The following is a 17,760-nucleotide window of genomic DNA, read 5'->3' on the forward strand; positions in this document are numbered from 1 at the left end:
GAAATTGTTATTTTCTCTTAAAGGAGTCGATGGGAGAAGAAAATTCTCAGCTGTGGCCCTCATTAGTTCTGTGAATTTAGGCAATTCTTAAGAGGTCAACGTTAAAAAAAAAAAATGACCTCCACTTTTGGTTTGTGATTTGCTGAGGCATGTAAATACATAGGCAACCCCTCCTTAGTGCTGTTTCACTATATCGCTCATTTTAAATTGATACTACTTAGCACTCAGCAAGTTTTGTTATAATGCTCGTGGTTTCCATTTTGGGTCATTAAAAACACTGGCAGTCACCATCGTGGGTCATCAAAAACTTTTGGTTTCACTCGATGCTCTTTTTTTCAGGAAACAATTAAGAGCGCTAAGTGGGAGCTGCCTGTATTTCCAAGTATCTGATTGCAGCTGCAAATTGCAACTCCTGCAAATTACGTTGGTTGTGCAAATTACATTCATAATTACTTGCACTCACCAGGAAAAGCAGGGTAAAGTCAGGCTGAAATGGAGATCCGTAGGAATAAACAACATGCTGGGATCTTAAGAGGGGTCCCAAATGGAATAGAGCAATGTTGGTGCTAAACTGGTGTGTAGCTGCACCGAAAAAAAGAACACACGAGATTTGGATTTAGCCCTGGATTTGTGTCCATCACTATGGATCAAACTAAAAATCCTGAGGAAGAAAAATCTGACACTATTATTAATATACTATTATTTATTAGGGGAGGTGTTGGGAAATGTTGAAGGACTTTGTGTACATATTCTTGCTTTCGAAGTTGTAACTGCTAAAGGCCTGATCTCCCTTCCCCCTCTGTTTACCTCCATGTGTAAACAGTAGTTTCAGTGACTGAACAGTTATCAGAAGAGCAATCAATGGTGTCAACTCCAGTTACCACGCAATTATGCTTGTTTCCACTGGAGTTACTATTTAGGTATTGCATTGGTGCCACTAGGGTGATTTCCATTATTTCACAGTGACTCTGCGTGTGGCTGTGGTCTGTAGTCCCTTTTATTCCATTGCAGCAAATCCCTTTTTTTTTTTTTTTTGCCACTTCTCTCCATCAGTGACCCCCAGTATTTTGAAGGCCATGTCAGAGCGTCAGTTTGAATTTACAAACTTCAAGCGGATTCGTGTTGCCATGGGGACCTGGAATGTGAATGGAGGCAAGCAGTTTAGAAGCAACATCCTGGGTACCAGTGAATTAACAGACTGGTTGCTGGATTCTCCCAAGCTCTCTGGAGTTTCCGAATTTCAGGGTAAGACTTGGAGTGGCAGTGCTTGTGTGTTTAAATAGGTATTATTTGCTGATGTCTTAAAGGAACTGCCAGGTAGCTTAGGAGGCAGACAGATGTATCCACTGAAACATTTCCAAGTGAAACACGCCTGGAAACATTTCATAAAAGAACCTTTTCAGCCAGGGGACACCTGTACAACTCTGGCTGAAATGTTGCCTGGCTGAGATGCATAGGAAGCTAGAACAGACTGCAGTGACCTGTGGCTCTGCTCTTTGCTCCCCTCTCTCCCTTTGCCTTCCCCCTCACCTCAGGGATGGGAGGTGGAGGAGAGGGGATAGGCGAGTGGAGGGGTGGGAGTGTGCTTCGCAGTCCAGCTGCCAGAAGTTTGACACTCCAGCTCCGCTCCCCTCTACCTCTTCTTTTCTCCTCTCAGCCACATGAAGAGATAGAGGGGACTTGTTTGAGAGGAAGAAAGAAGAGGTAGAGGGGATGGGCTGGAGGTCTCTGGAGTCCTCTGGTGTCTAGGAGAGGAAGAGGTAAGCTTGACTCTGGGTGTGATGGGCTGCCAGTGGGGACCTGGCTTCCCCAAAGCAGGAACAGCGACTGGACAGCAGGCAGGCTGTCCACCCGCTCCCTCTCCCTGCCTGGCATCATCCTTGTGCTGATGAAACCAAAAGTGAACCACTCTGAAATAGTATTTCATTTCCAGGGGGTCTGTTTTGCAATGTTTCAGCCATTTTTAGTATGTTTTAAAGGCCCTTGAAATATTTCACATGTTTGAAATGCTTTGATTGTAGTAACTGTCCATCCCTTTAGACTCCAAGTTGGGCCAGCCACACCTTTCAAAATTGTTACCTCATCTGATAAGGAATTTTCTCTGAATTTTAAGGGAGCTGAATCTGCCCCCCGCTTGTCCTTATCTTGCCTTCATCTGTTGCCCCGACATAGGAGGTCATAGACATCTCTGTGGCTATAAAATAAGCAGCCTGAGTGTTTTGGTCTCTGTAGCTAAGTGATAGATGAAAACCTTTTAAACATAGGATGAACCTGGTGTTCAGGTGCATGCACCCTGTGCTACCATATGAGAAATAACTGTTTGACTTTTTGAGTTGTATCAGAATTTGGGTGATAAGAGAAGTGATATTATTGTATTTACCTGAATCCAAGAGAACACTAAAGTTAGGATGACCACCCCATAATTAGACTCTAGACATGGAAAATTTATAAATTTGTTATAATGTTCTGGGTATAGAATCCAATTATTGAAGGGTTGTCTTAAATTTGTCCCCTAACTACTGCAGTGGGACAAGCATTGGAAGGGGGTAGGGGATCGGCAGGCAGGTGGTGGAGGAATTAAGTGGCCTTCCCCCTCACCCCCACACCTGCACACCCTGGCAAGTGACACCCTCCCCTCCCCCCCCGCCATGTCTGCACTCTCCTGCCGCCCCCACCTTCTCTCTGGTGCCTTTTCCCTATGTCTACCCCTCTAGCACTTCAGCCCCCTGCCACCTCCTCACCGCCTATGCCTCCCTTTTGCCTTCCCCCCTTACCTCCAGAGTATCTGTCTGGTCAGGCCTTAGGCCAGCCATGCAGCAGCTGTTGCATCAGCAGCAGCTCCAACCAGGTGCCAGAGCTGAGGCTGGAGGAACCACATGCTTTGTGCTCTAGGCTGGAGTGGGGCTATAGCAAGAGGGCAAGCAGGTGTGGGTGGGGAGGCAGTGAGAGGGCAGAGGCAGCCAGTAGCATAGGTTGCAGCTGGAGCTCTGATTCCAGCCTTAGGTCAGGGCTAGAGTCAGAGCTGCAGCAGCTGCCTGCTTCCCCACTTGTACTCGAATCCAAGACAAGGGTGTGTGGGTGGGTGTGTGTGTGTGTGTGTGCCACTGTGTTAAATGGGAGGAAGGGAGACGATTCATCTTGGATTTGAGTAAATATGGTACGTTGTTTAGCACTGCTGCTTTCCCCTTCAGCTCATGTACTTAGAGAACATTATGGGACATAGAGCATAATGGTAAGGGTTCATCCATATGTTCTTTCTTTCACAAATTGATGGTGGCAATATGGAGAGCCTTGATGCAAGTTCTTGAGAGGGCAGAAGAAGTTAGCAAAGAATCTCCTAAGATTTTCTGAAAGTACTGGAAAAGTTTACCAGAGGATTGGGAGGAGGAAGGAGCATACTGCTCTGTACAATAGGAACAGCTGGATAAAGACCTAAGGGTATTATCCTACAATGTGTAAGATTTTCTTGAGTATGGTGAGCCATTATTAACTCTTTGGATTCATGCACAATTGTTACCTTCTGATAGATCAGGGACGACTGTCTCCTTTGGCTTAGCATTGCTGAGACCACCCTGAGGGCATAGTGTTCTGTTCAGAGGCCCTTCCCCAAGAAGGAAGACCCACTGAAGGGAAAAAAGCAAAATAAGGATAAAGGAACTGCAGGGGCTTCCTTGTTAGGATAGAATAAAAGAGCTATAAATACACATGGTTTGGTGGGGGATACAGAAGATGAACTGTAGGATTTTCTTGATATTAATTAGAAATGGAAAGCATGCAATTAGATGACACAATGAAAGAAAGTAACATATCTTCTATGATTTTTGCTTCGCTCCCTACAGATGACGAGTCCTGCCCTCCTGATATATTTGCTGTGGGATTTGAAGAGATGGTGGAACTAAGTGCAGGGAATATTGTAAATGCCAGGTAGGTAAAAGCAGAGTGATGCTTTATGTCTTCTGCTGTTTACTTCCTTCTGAGACCTTTGTATATAGGCATTATGCATGCAGATGTGTTCAGCATTAACAATTGAAGTGATCACTGCTAAAATGCGTACGCACACGCGCTCTCTCTCTCTCTCTTTTCTATATATAATGTGTGTGTGTATATATGTGTGTGTGTGTATGTATATGTGTATAGCATGTATTTCTGTGTTTCTAAGCCTTTTAGGACAATATCTGGAATAACAGAACTGGACTCCTGTGCAGGGCACTATTTTAACACTGCTTTTGATATCCCTCTCTCATATTGGAATGCTAAATTCTTGTAGTTTGTACATTTAATTAAAATGTTAGTGTGGAATTTTATAATGGGAGCTCATCTCTCTCTCTCTCTCTCTCTCTCCCCTCTCTCTCTCTCTCTCTCTCTCTCTCAGTGATTAAGTATGTATGTACATATGTGTGTATTCATGAGCAGTATTGTTAGGGTAAAGGCAGGGATTGAACTTTGCTTGTCAGTATATGTAGGTTGGCTTTTGTCAATGATAGGCCTGTTTAAATCTGAAGGAGGGCTCAAGGGGAAAGGAACAAAAATGACCTCAGGAAGGTGGTGTTTCACTTAATGATTCTTCTGGCATACCAGTGAGATGTCTTTTTTAGGAGAGATAAAGCTACAGTTGCATTTAACATGGTTGGTGAGCTAGCTATTCATCTGCATGTATCAACTGACCTTGAGGGCAAGAAAAATAAGGGTGTCTGGAGAGAAAAGTCTTTGTACATGCAGCAACCTCACCATCAACTGAGAGTGGCAGAAGCTTATCCATTGGTTCTCTCTCACCTCCTACTCAGAAAGTCTGTTCTGGCTTTCATCTTGTTGCCTCATGGTGTAAGAATAGAGAGAAGAAACATTGTAAAGAAAGCGACTTTAAAGTATTTTTTACTATCATTATTCTATGTAATAGATTCTGTCTAGCCCATTCAGTAATTGTTTTTGTTCTAGTACAACTAATAAGAAGATGTGGGGGGAGCAGCTTCAGAAAGCAATTTCTAGGACTCACCGGTACATCCAGCTGACGTCAGCACAGCTTGTTGGTGTTTGTCTCTTCATCTTTGTGCGACCTTATCATGTTCCTTTTATCAGGTACAAAAGTGTGACACCTTCACAAATGACTAATTATGGTGTGTGGCCAGCATGAATTGTTTTAAAGCCTGGTAGTTTGTGCATTTGCCTGGGAAACCTGGGTCCCATTCCTTGCTCCAGTCAATATTTCATTATTTGATACAAAAAGGAATAGTTTCAACAGGAGACACTGAGAGAGACCTGCCCATAAATAGCTCTGCTGCCAAGGGTTTAGGGCACACTCCTAGGTGGTAGCAGATCTGGGTTCAAATCCTTCTCCAAATCAGCGAAAGGAGTGAGTTGATACTGGATCTCGCAGGTCACCTGTGACTGCTCTAATCACCAGGCATTGGCTGTTTATGGGCACCCCTGCCTCTTCTTTTTGCACGAAGGGACTGACCTAGCCTAGGTACCTAAGTCCAGCTGTCAAAGATTGGTGGGATGCTTACCTTTTCTCTGCCACTACCTTGATATCCACCTAAAAGATCAGTTCATGTCATACTAAATTCTGCAGGCAGGCAGATGACATAAATGTTTCCTTGCTGCAATCTTCTCAGTAATCTTTTTTCAAAATGGAAGAAAGTACATTCTTGTTTTTTTCCTCCAGTTATACTCTCTGTTAGTGAGAAATAGTTCAGAGAAGAATATGTCTTTTATTATTTGACTTGCCACCTGGATTATGGGTTCCATGACCTAGAAATTGAAGTAATCCAGGAGGAAGTGTGTGATTAAATAGGCATCAAAAGCAGAATTAGTCAGCAAACTGGCTCATTTGCAGCTGTCAACCTGTTAGCACTCCGCTATAGAGCAGCGGCCTTTTGAAAATCAGGAAAGGAAGGGAGGGTTTTGATTCTGGTGGCTGATTTCATTATTTAATGCTAATGTGCTGTTACAGGATATGTGAGCACAGCCAAACTTAGCCACGTGCTTTTGCAGTTTAAACAGGTCCAGAGTATAAAAAGGCTTCTTTGCTAAAGAGATGAAAAAGATTAGGACTTGAGTTAGAGAGGAGAGGACTAACACTATATTATATATATAACTGAGCTATATTGAAGCAATAAGCAGGTCAGGGAAATCTGAGGCATCAAAATACACTGAGGTTTGTCTTAACATCCTTTCCCATGACCTTAGCTAAAAATGGAATATTAGATGGATACAAGTCAATAATGCAATAGATCGGTGGTATCAAAGGGATTCTTTTTAGAGTGAAGAATGACCACATGACCTGTGACCTCACCATTTACTTATCTGACCAGATAGTGGTAGAATATTCTCAGAGGAGACTGTGTTTCTGGGTGTAATTATCTGGCTAGTAGGTGGTTATTTTGCCCAGTAGGTTGACCCTTTGAAGATTAATGTAAAACAATGGTACACCAATGGACCAGTTGAAATACCATATAGTTAACAATATGGATGCAACAAGCTGGTTATGTCATCAAAACAGAAGTCAGTTCAGTAGACAAGGTATGAGTACTGTATGTGAGAAAAGACAATGCCCTGGAATATAATGTGCGCCTTATTTTTGAAAGGCAGAATGAAAAAAACGATAATTCCTTGTAGCTATTAACTGAGTAGCAGCAGCTAGGGAGTAAGGCCTGCTCATTCTTCTGCTCCATCTGAATCGCTGGAGATTTTACTTGTGGTTTTACACAGTAAGCAGCAAAATCTTCTATTACCATGTTACTTGCATATAATGTGCTCTCCAATTCCCAGCAGCTGTTTCTGGGGGAGAAGATACCATATTTTCTCACATACAACATGTATTTTTTTTGTGAAACCATCTACAATTTTATTGCACCCAGCTAGCTAGATAGATACTTTCATTGATGCATGAACTTTGTATCCACCAAAAAGCTTTATTTCAAGGCATGCTAATGCTTAGGGACCTACTTAAATTGTGTTGAGACTAAACATTTTTTATTGGTCATGGCATAAAGAGCAAATTTCACCAATATTTCCTGGATTTACTCTGTCAGCCAAGCCCCTCAGCACTGACTGGTGGAGAGGTCCTGGCAGGGGAAGAGGGGTGTGGGTTCAGCTGCCATCTTATCTGCTGGCTGCCCTTTGTGCGGCCCTGCCCCTTGGCGCTGATTCGGGGAGAGGCTCTGTTGAGGGGAGGGATGAGGGGGCAACCACCATCTCATCTGCTGCCCTTTGCGCTGCCCTACCAGCTGGTGCCTTCCCCCTGACACCCCAGGCAGGCTAGTAGGCTGGTCCATGGCAGAGAGGACTGCTGGCTCCCACTGGGGATCCAGCATGTTATTTTTATTAAGTTTTTTTTAAATCATTTTTGCAGGCAATTCTGGATTTTGTTGTTTCTGCAAAATCTCAAATGGAGTAGACCCTTAGTAATGCTGCTTGAATTGATGACTGTGCCATATAGATTCTTGTTAGTACTGGAATGTAAACATTAATTACTGTCGCCATTTTAAAGCTAGCAATAAAAGCAAATGTTAAAGGTAAATCTTACGAAAGATCCAGGCAGGTGGTCATGCAGAGTATGCTGTCTCACAAGAGGGATGGTAAGAGAAAAGTTACTTAAAAGCTATTATTGTATTTCTTCATTAATGTCTAACTGGTGGTCTGAAACAACAGGACGTGGATCTAAGTTGAGAGTATTATCAGAACAAAAAGCTTACTAACAGATTCATTGGACACCACCACGCTCTCTTCCCTTTACGTTCTTCAGTAAATGGAGAGAAAGTCATTGTTCTTACTAAGACAACGTTTTCCTTTCCACTTTTAACTGAAGATGAACTAACATTTCCTTCCCTTCCCCTCCCCCCTATTTTTTTTTTAAATCCAGGGACATAGCAATAGACACAGTAAAGACAGGGATGGGAGGGAAAGCTGGAAATAAAGGGGCAGTTGGCATCCGCTTCCAGTTCTACAGTACCAGCTTTTGCTTCATCTGCAGTCACTTAACTGCTGGACAGTCTCAAGTGAAAGAGAGGAATGAAGACTACAAAGAGATCACACAAAAACTCAGCTTCCCAATGGTAAGGACCAGGCTGACTCTACACCAGAATTGATCCCAACAAGAAGCAAAAACCATGTCCTTAAGTTCTTCCGTGTGAGAGTCAATTGCGGTCTATACTGTCTTGGCAGGTTTCTTCAGGACTCGGTTCAAAGTCATGGACTAGCCACATAAAAGAACTTAATTAGAAAAAGAAAGCAAACAAGGTTGAAAGCATACTTCACCAGACGTTGGTTTGCCATGGTTATATTTAGAGAACTAGGTGTGGCAGGATCAGGCCGCCAGAAGGTGAAAAAAAGCAGATGTTCGAAGACAGTTGGACAATTAATATTGAATATGATCTTCTCTGGCTGGGTATTTTATCCATCCGTCACACTAGTACTTTATACTTGCCTTTGTCGAAGGCCAGGAAGTGATCTGTGAGATTTTTGTCACTGTGCTTCTTTGTTTCCAGTATTAGTATTGGTTGCTTTAGATTTCCATAACTGCTGTTTCTCTCAGGCATCTCCAGAGAAGCCATAAGCCAGGGAGAGAAGACCAGTTTGTGAGAGTGTTTATTCATTCTGTTAAGTCAGCAAAGCATTTAGGTAGAAGAGCATAAAATTTAACTCCCTGTTGTTTCCAAGGTTTAAAAAGCCTCACGCTCATAGCATATCAATCAGTTTCAGTTTATGTTAGAAATAATACTGATGGTATTGAAGCTCTGCATAGAATATCCATTCTAAATAGCCATAAAGTCATGCTTATAGTGTCCTTACTTCTAATAGCTTGTTAACTGTTTTATATCTTGTACGTTTACAGTGTTTGTGCACACTGTGTTTTATATATATATAAACAGTGCCCTCTAGTGATACTATATCTACAGGTTTGGAGCATTTTCTTTATGAATCTCCATATACAAGGTTTATAACTTGATTGGAAAAAATGCAGTTACCTATAATACATCTTAAACATTTATAAAAATATGATATATAGATATGGAAGAGATGTTTTAGCCTGGCCTTAACTAAGATGTCCATTTCATTGGGTTCATACAATAGCAAGAGCATTTTGCATTTGCAGTCTAGATAATTAGGCACATCAGTCCCTGAATGTCTTAGAAAACCAGAGGATTCAACATCTAGAATACCTATATGTAAATCTAATAAAGTGTGGCTGAAATTTTCAGAAAACCCCATTTGTGCCTGCAAAAATAAAGGCTGTAATTTGAAAATCTGATCTATAAATTTCAAGGTAAAGGAACACAGTAAGAAATATAGGCACCACTTCTTTAGCATGAATTTCATGTAACAAACAACATTTGGTAAGCAGTCTAATATTTACTACTTCAAGAAGACTGGGTTTCTTTATTTCAGTTGTATAAAACGTATACAAATTGCATACAATTGATAAACAAAAATGTACAAAATAATGACTTTAACATGATTTCTTTCCTATCTAGGGAAGAAATGTGTTCTCCCATGACTACGTGTTCTGGTGTGGTGATTTCAACTATCGCATTGATTTGACATATGAAGAAGTCTTTTATTTTCTTAAACGACAAGATTGGAAAACACTCCTTGAATTTGATCAACTACAACAGCAGAAATCCAGTGGAAGAGTAAGGGGCTTTGTCCATTTGCTCTACTGTCAATATCACCATTTTTCTCAGTATCCAAGTCAATAGCTAATTGGCTTTAAGAATGAGAATGAGGGAATTTTCAGATGTCTGCTTGTGGACATACATATTCATTTAAAAAAAAATCAAAATAGTACACTCCTGCAAGTAACTATGTCATAACAACACTTCCATAAGCAGGAACCTATTTCTTTTCATAGATTTTTAAAGATTTTCATGAAGGAACAATCAATTTTGGACCAACCTATAAATATGATGTTGGCTCAGAAGCTTATGATACAAGCGATAAGTGCAGAACCCCTGCTTGGACAGACCGAGTGCTTTGGTGGAGAAAGAAACTGCCTTTTGATAAAACAGGTGTGTAGGGTCTTTCTCATTTTTAGCTTTTTACTTTTCCTGAGTAGCTGGACCATACAGGACCTAAGTGGGGGAGAGTTTAGTAAAGTAGCTAAAGAAGAAGTAGAGGCTTGATTCCTGGTTCTTCTCTTCATTCTTTCCTTCTTCAAAGTACAGACACCTCATTTGTGCAGGTCAGGTACTGCTTTTGGCATCTATGAGCAAAGAAATTCTTTGTAATTAGTCCTAAACATACTATGTTGGGTATGTCTGAACTTCTGACTGAGGCTTAGCATAGAGATAACCAAGTAGCCTAGCCACAGCAGCAAAGACTCACCATACATTGCAAAATCCAGAAGCAGGGTAAATTAGCCAAAGGTGAGCTCTGTGCTGCCACAGCTAGACTGCTTATGGTACCTGAGGTAGCTTATTGAAAGCTGATTCAGATATCTCTCCATAACACTGCAGATACCTCCTTAAGCATAACTTGCTCCTCTTCCTATTTATTTCAGTGTGGACTGTGAGCAAGCTTAAAGCTTTTCATGCCTCAGATTTTTCCATAAATTAACAGGGAATACATAATAATTACTGAATGTTGTGAGGCTTCATTAATTCATGCTTGTAAAGTACTTCATGGTCCTTGAGTGGAAAGTACCATAGAAATACCACACATTATTTTGCCTGCTATTTAAAAGCTGTAATAACTAAGGCAGTAAACGAATAACCTCTTTGCCTTCAGAGCCATATTTTTTTGCCAGACTCTAAATCTGCATATGTATCCATTAGTATTTGTAAAAACTACATGTGCACTGCAAAAGAAGGTGTGGCAGGAGACGCCTTCCAATTTGTACATGCAAAGGTGAACTGTGCCTGTGTGAAGTACAAGGTTCAACTCAAGGTGAATAGCATGAAGCAAAGCTAGGTTACTGAGAAAGTTCACTTCATTGTAACATCACAGAGTTCCTGTTTACTTGAAAAATTGGTAGTATAATAAATAAGAACTTGAACAGTAAATAGAGACATGGTCTTATAAAGCAATTCAACTGTAGTAAGGCTAAAAACAAGGGGTAGTGAGATGTGAACTTCAGTTTGAGAGAGAGATAAGATCAAATACTGGCAAGGCTGCCTACACCTAGGAATTGAGGTTTTGTAATTGTTGTATTGTAGTTTTGTTGTAATTGCACAATGCAGGGCACCTGCAAGAAGCATGATTTGTGTGGTAATAACCTTTATTACCACACAAATTATTAGATTGACTTTATAGTCAGGAGAGATGTTAGACAAGTTTTGAGCATAAAGTGCCCTCCTGGAAATGTCAAAAAATAGATAGCAGGTAAATAGCACTTGGATTAGAGGAGAAAGGAGCCAATGTGCCCCAGAAACCCTGATAGTTGCTTCCAGACCTTTTGCTCCTAAGTCAGGCATCATGTCACAGAGCACCTTTTACAGTCTTAATGAGTTCCGTCTTATAAGCATTTGGATTTTTTGCCCCTGCAGCTCCGACTAGAAGGCTGCCTTGAAAACTGAGTGCTCTAATGATTAGGAAGTTCCTCCTCATTTCCAGCCTGATTTTCTTCCTGGTTAGTTTGCACCACTTTTGTCCTTGAGCTTAAAGGGTTGTTCTTTTCTGTCCCTTGTTCACCATTCCCACTAATGACTTTATAGCTGGCAATCTTACCCCTTCTTAGCCTTTGTTTTTTTACACTAAACAAGTACTTGTAGCCTCTTATCTTACAGGCTTGCCATTCTTCTTCTCATCCTAGTAGCCCTCTCTACCCGTGTTACAGTTTGAATTCATCTTCTGTGAACACGGGTGACCAGCACTGCACACACTGTTCTAGAGGGGGTATCCCAGGACCTTATGCAGTGTCATTGTTATCTCCCTCTACTGGAAGTCCCTCTTCTGATGCACTCTAGGATTGCATTTGCCTTTTTCATTCACAGCATTACATTGGAGGCTCATATTATCATCCTTTGATTATCTGAGGTCTTTCTCCACCTCAGCTGATAGAAGATTTTGTTGTTAGGCCTCAAGTACATGACCTTCCATATTATGCTACTAAATTTCATGCTGTGTCTGTTAATCCAATCCTCAACAGCCTCCATTCCTTTCTGTATGTTATGCTGATCCTCTTATGGGTGAGTGAAGCCCCCAACTTCATATCATCAGCAAATTTTATCAGCAGCCTCCTATACTCTGCACCAAGGTCATTAATGAAAATACTAAACATAATCTTGCCCACCCAAGACAGTTCTTTGAGGAGACCCACTAGTAACTTTACTCCAGCCTCATCCTTCCTTTTCCATAACTACCTTTTTCTGTCTCCCCCTGTAACACTTTACTGTTCCTCTAGTAAATCCTCACTTTCTTGAGCTTCTGTAGTAGTTTCCCATGTTGCAGCATATTAGATGTTTTGGTAAACTCCACATAGATGAGAGAGGCCTTCCTGTAGCTAGAGAATCAGCTATCTTGTCCAAGACAGCTATTAATCTAGTATTATCTACCTTTCGTAAACTCATCCCTGCTTTAGGAGCCTACCTCTCATCCTTTCAGCCTTTTTTCCATATTTCTACATTCCTGTATATGTTTAATAACTCCTTCCATACTTTCCAGCCATTTTAGGATTATTGCAGACTATCAAATAACTGCTATATCATTTCAATTATGGAGAGATGGAGGGACTGCAAAAACTGTCCCTCAACTCTTTCAAAAATTTCCTTTTCCCCTTCTTTCAAGTTGTAGTGTACACTGAACAGCAATTTCTTTGTGGTGCAGATGTATCTGGCAATATTTTTAACGTGACCAATTGGCATGTTATGATTTGTTGTGTGATATTCGCAAATAGTGTGCTACAAATGTAACGTCTGCCAGGGGCCAAAGAGTTTGTTGTAGATAGGAATGAAGTCAAATGCCCTTTTTAAAATCTTAACACTTGTGTACTGAACTCTGCAACTTCAGAAACTGGCATAGGAAGCAAAAAGGAGAATTCCCAATTTCATATATTAAATGTTGGGGGTCACAAGTCAATGGGATACGGAGAGATAAATACAAATAGATACACATTAAGATTAAAGTGCATGCACTTAATGGCCAAATAACAGATAACAAGTAATAGCATTGTGGTATCTTCACTCAAAGAAACTGGTACCCTCCCATACCTACAGAAGTGCCTCAAACCAGCTTCCAGTCCTGAGAGCGCTCAACTGCTGTTCGCACGTCCGAGTTCTGCTGCTAAGTTCAACAGTCCTGGTTCTGTTACACTTTTGCCACGCTAGCCTCTGCTACTGTGTCTTTGTTCTGCTGCAGCTTCCCCCATGTTCAGCCCATGCTCCTGTGATTTCTGCCACTTCCAGTTTCCTCCTTTGTCTCTCAGCTCCCACAATCTCCAGAAGCTGTAGTTTTCATACAGCCAGCAGTTTTTACAGTTCAATACAGCTAGTAGAGCAGCTCCCCCTGCTGTCACACAGGTATATTACAATTTGCTTACACAATCAATCCAACATTTGGACTAGCTGTAAAAGACTTGTAACTCAACTAGGGGCTCCATCTCCTTACCCTCCTCATTCTGCATAAATTCTTATCTCAGACTCACTGTTCTTCACTGTACTTGTCCTGTCTTGAGCGCTTATTTTTATTCCTGAAAACATTTGAGGAAGCAACCAGCATTTAGGGCCACACAGGATTTCTCTTTTGTGTCCCTTAACTACATGTGTATTGTTAGAAAATACAGATTCTTCATAGGTACTAGGTCTGTTTCCATTTGCTAGATAGAATGAGGAAAAAGGTCATATTTTAATAAGACACTCTCACACCTAGTTATAAAGGTCTCTTATCAGCTGACCCTTGAGTTACTGCTTTATCCTTGTCTTGTTCAAGTTAATAGTTTTTGTTTGTTTGTTTTTTCACTTTCTTTTTTTTTTCATATTTTGTAACTCAGGTCTTGAGGGTAGAAGCCATCCTTTAGGTAGAGGACTCAGGAGTTATGTGAAATGCAGCTTTCTGAAATTGGTTGAATCATTATTACAGCAATGTAAACTCTAATGATGTTTTGTGCTATATAGCTGGAGAGATCAATCTCCTAGACAGCGATCTGAGTGTTGAAACTAAAATCAAACACACTTGGACTCCTGGTGCCCTGATGTATTATGGAAGAGCAGAGCTTCAGGCTTCCGATCACAGGTAAGGGCTTAAGTTAAGATGAGCTTTCTCCGATTAGCGTGTGACATGCTGAAATGCCTCTTTGATGTGAAAGGCAAACAGTTCCTTTTGATGAATGGTATGTGCTTACTCTGATAGGAGGGTGGCAATGCCAATGGCCTGATTCTAATTCTGCTCTGTACTGTGATTGTGAGGAAGAGCTGCAGAGACAGCAGATAGTGGATTTTTTTGACAGTTCTGGTCAATTAAAGGCACATTGCTGAAAGGCTCCAATCCAGCGTTCTGCTAAAATGAAGGCAACTGAGATGTGTAGCCTGGGAGGCTTACATTGTATCTGGCCAGGACGCTGGGGATGTGGATGTGAATGAACGCAGTGGCACCCTGAAGGACCTCATCTTCCCTGCTTCTCTGCAAAAGGGAAGAAGGGAAGAGAGAGGAAGCAACAGCGAATTCCGCTCTTTGGTCTACACTATTAACTTTTCTTCAGAGGAGTCAGCGTGATTGCAGATCACCTTCCTTTGCTCGGTGTCTTGGTATTATTTCGCTATGTTAAATGTGCCTCAAAAGCTTGTCTGTTTTGAAACAAGCTTCTGTCAGTATCCAAGCATGCTCTTTGCAGAGACTGTTGAACAAGCAGTGTTCAGTGAATCACAGTAGCCGACCCTGTGCTTCCTCAGCATTGTTACACAGGAGAGCTGCTTTGCTTTCCTCCAGCAATGGAAGAACATTCTTCGTACAAACAACTTCTCTGTGTCAAGGCATTGGCACCGCGGGGGTCTCCAGCTCGCAATGGAACTGCCACACTCGTTATAAAAGAATCTGATGCAGTGTTCTTTGAAGCAAGGCTGTTGTACCTTAGTTCCCAATTACAGCAAACCTTACTACAATAACTAGGCTTTTAACACCACTTTTTAATTACTCTCAGTAGGCTTACTTTCTGAAGCTTATGTTATCAAAAGAGGCTCCACGGTATCTTTTCAGCATACCAAAATACGCTAATCAACGTTGTTTTCAGAAATAATTAACGTTTCCTGCAGAAAGGTTTTGGGTTTTTTTCCTTTTCGCTACTCCCTTTATCTCAACTTTTGTGTTCTTTCTACATGCTGGCAATGCACATTACAGCCCCTGCCACATTGCAAGTAGCAGGTGGCAATTCCTAGAAGTGCAAGTGTTCTAATTACTGCCCACAGTTTATTTGTAGGGATAATCTCGAGGATGCAGATTGCATCTACAAAGAGAAGTGAAGCCTTGGCCCTTTTGACAGCGTGTTCTGGTTAACTTAAGTATGACACAGGGAGAGCTAGCTCATAAGAAATGATTCATGACCAAAGAGCATATGGTTGATATGTCTGTACTACATAAGCACTTTATACTTAAAGGCGGGGGTGAGGGGGAGTGGGGGGGGGTGGAATGGTGCAGTTGCACCCCCTCCCCCCTTTGATTTGTGGTCCATCAAAAATTTAAAACCAACTGCTTGGCAGAGGCAGCAACATTTCTATTGAGGCAGCAGTGAGGAAATCACCTGACTTCATGACTCATTATAATCTACCTGATTCCATCTAAACTCTTCATTCCTCAGGTGTTAATACCACTCTCCTGTTTAAATAGTCTTGATGTTCCACTAGTCAAACTACCCTTCTGCAGTTCTGCTGTCCCTTAGCTGCTCCTCTTTATGTAGCTCCTGTTTCACAGCACCGCAGGCTGTTTTTAAGTCTAACTAAAAAGGTTAAGTCAGGCTTCAAAAATTAAACTCAGGTGAACATCAACTCAGGTATGGAAATAACTTTCAGGAAGCATTGGATGTACTGTTAAGACGTTCAAGGCCAGATTTTACTTTATGCATTTAATTACAACAGGACATCTTTTGATTATTTTTTGCCTCGTTTGTTGTATTTTTTTTATTTGTAAGATATAGCAAATTAATGCACATGCCAATAAATTGGCATTTGTTTTTGCTTTGATCTTAAACTGAATAATATAGCTCTAGGCCCCTAGCACATTAGTAAAGCTTCTAGTTTCTTTTTACCTGGAGATAATTGTTTGTTGTGTTATATGTGATGATGCACCATACCATCCGTACCTTCCTTCTCAAAATCCTAGAGCTGCCCATACTTAAAGGTATATTGTCCTCTTGGTATTTGCTCTTGGGGCTACAGCAAAAAAACTAGGAGCCAGAAAGAAAAACATTGTTCATGACCTTGAATCATGTAACACTTAACCTCCATTAATCCTAATGGGAAATAACTGCATTCTCATACTACGCAGGAATGTTGTGGGAAAATCGATTGTATTAAGCATTCTGGTGCCTTTTAGATGGATGATCTTTCAGGTGATCTCTCTCTTCCAGCACGTTGTCATAACTCTATTTTAGCTAAGTATTGTGGGAATTAGTATCTGGGAGATCACATGAGGCAGGTTCATCTGTTGCTGGAAAAAAGGTATAATAATCCCATGGAGCAATGAACTGGGAGTCAGGGTGCTTGGGCACATGTAGGTACTCCCATGCTTTCTGTCAGCTACCCTGGCACCATTACAGCTGGTACCTCCCAAGGGTGCGCTTGGCATTTGGGCAGCACAGCTGGTGAGGAGGAGCTCCCAGAAGCATAGATTTGGCTGTGCCCTATCACTGCCGGGTCATGGCAAATACTACCTGGTGCTAGAACTACTGCCCTCAGAGGCAAGTGAGTTGTGAGAGGTCCTTACTGTGTGACCTTGGACAGGCTGTATAATGTGGGGATTACCCACATCAAAGGGGGTTTTGTTAATGTCCATACACCCAAACATTTGCACATCCTGTGGTTTGAAGTTTATTTGAAATAATGCAAAAGTAAATATCTGTGCGTATGTGTGTGTACATGTGTACAAAATCTAGGCCCGTGTTAGCTATTGTAGAAGTGGAAGTCCAAGAAGTGAATGTGGCTGCCCGTGAGAGTGTTTTCCAGGAAGTGTCATCCTTCCAGGGACCACTGGATGCCACCGTTGTGGTCAATCTCCAGACACCAACCCCTGAAGAGAAAAACGAATTTCCTGAAGACTTGCGTACAGAGCTTATGCAGATATTTGAGAATTATGGCATCATTGTTCTTGTCAGGTAAGTGTTTACTCTGTGATGCATTCAGTCTGTTTAAAAAAATCCTAATTAAAATAAAATCAACTCTGGGGAAAAAGACAACAATTTCAAACTGTAATGTCTTATCATTAGTAGAAGAGATGAATAATTACTTGCCAGATACCTCTCAGTTTCCTACTGTCCCACTAAAAAAATTGCCCAAAACAGAGGACTAGCTCGTCTTTGGGGACTGGCTTTTGTGACCCCTCAACCTACTAAACTTGAAGCCAGGTGTTTAATTCTGCACCCTGCTGGAAGTTTTGTTTCAATCCAGTGGCGTCACTTTAAGGGCACAGGGTAGCAATTGGACTTCTTTGTTAAGGAAAACAGCCATAGCTTGGCACTACCTTATTCGCAGCACCTTTTGTGAAAGACAACAGGAGAAAAGAACCCAGCAGAAACTTGAGAAGGCTAGCAGGATTGCATGGTGCCATTGAAATGGAAGGCTTTTTACACAGTACTTTTCAGCTACAGAGTACAATTAACTAGGATCATGCTGGGTCACC

At 41.5% G+C, this 17,760-nt stretch overlaps 1 protein-coding gene across 4 annotated transcripts in view; it reads left to right on the plus strand.

Annotated features, from left to right (window-relative positions):
* The window catches only part of SYNJ2 (synaptojanin 2), a 110,577-nt gene that overhangs the window by 75,719 nt on the left and 17,098 nt on the right, over positions 1-17,760 (plus strand). For all 4 annotated transcript variants that reach the window (XM_014596818.3, XM_014596819.3, XM_019479800.2 and 1 more), the window contains 8 exons: positions 1,054-1,245; positions 3,840-3,924; positions 4,936-5,076; positions 7,862-8,054; positions 9,474-9,632; positions 9,851-10,007; positions 14,049-14,166; positions 17,018-17,236. In XM_014596818.3, coding sequence (XP_014452304.2) covers positions 1,054-1,245; positions 3,840-3,924; positions 4,936-5,076; positions 7,862-8,054; positions 9,474-9,632; positions 9,851-10,007; positions 14,049-14,166; positions 17,018-17,236 — 1,264 coding nt within the window. The remainder of the gene's footprint in view (positions 1-1,053; positions 1,246-3,839; positions 3,925-4,935; positions 5,077-7,861; positions 8,055-9,473; positions 9,633-9,850; positions 10,008-14,048; positions 14,167-17,017; positions 17,237-17,760) is intronic.

The sequence above is a fragment of the Alligator mississippiensis genome, chromosome 1 (assembly GCF_030867095.1).
Source record: "Alligator mississippiensis isolate rAllMis1 chromosome 1, rAllMis1, whole genome shotgun sequence".
Lineage (NCBI taxonomy): Eukaryota > Metazoa > Chordata > Crocodylia > Alligatoridae > Alligator > Alligator mississippiensis.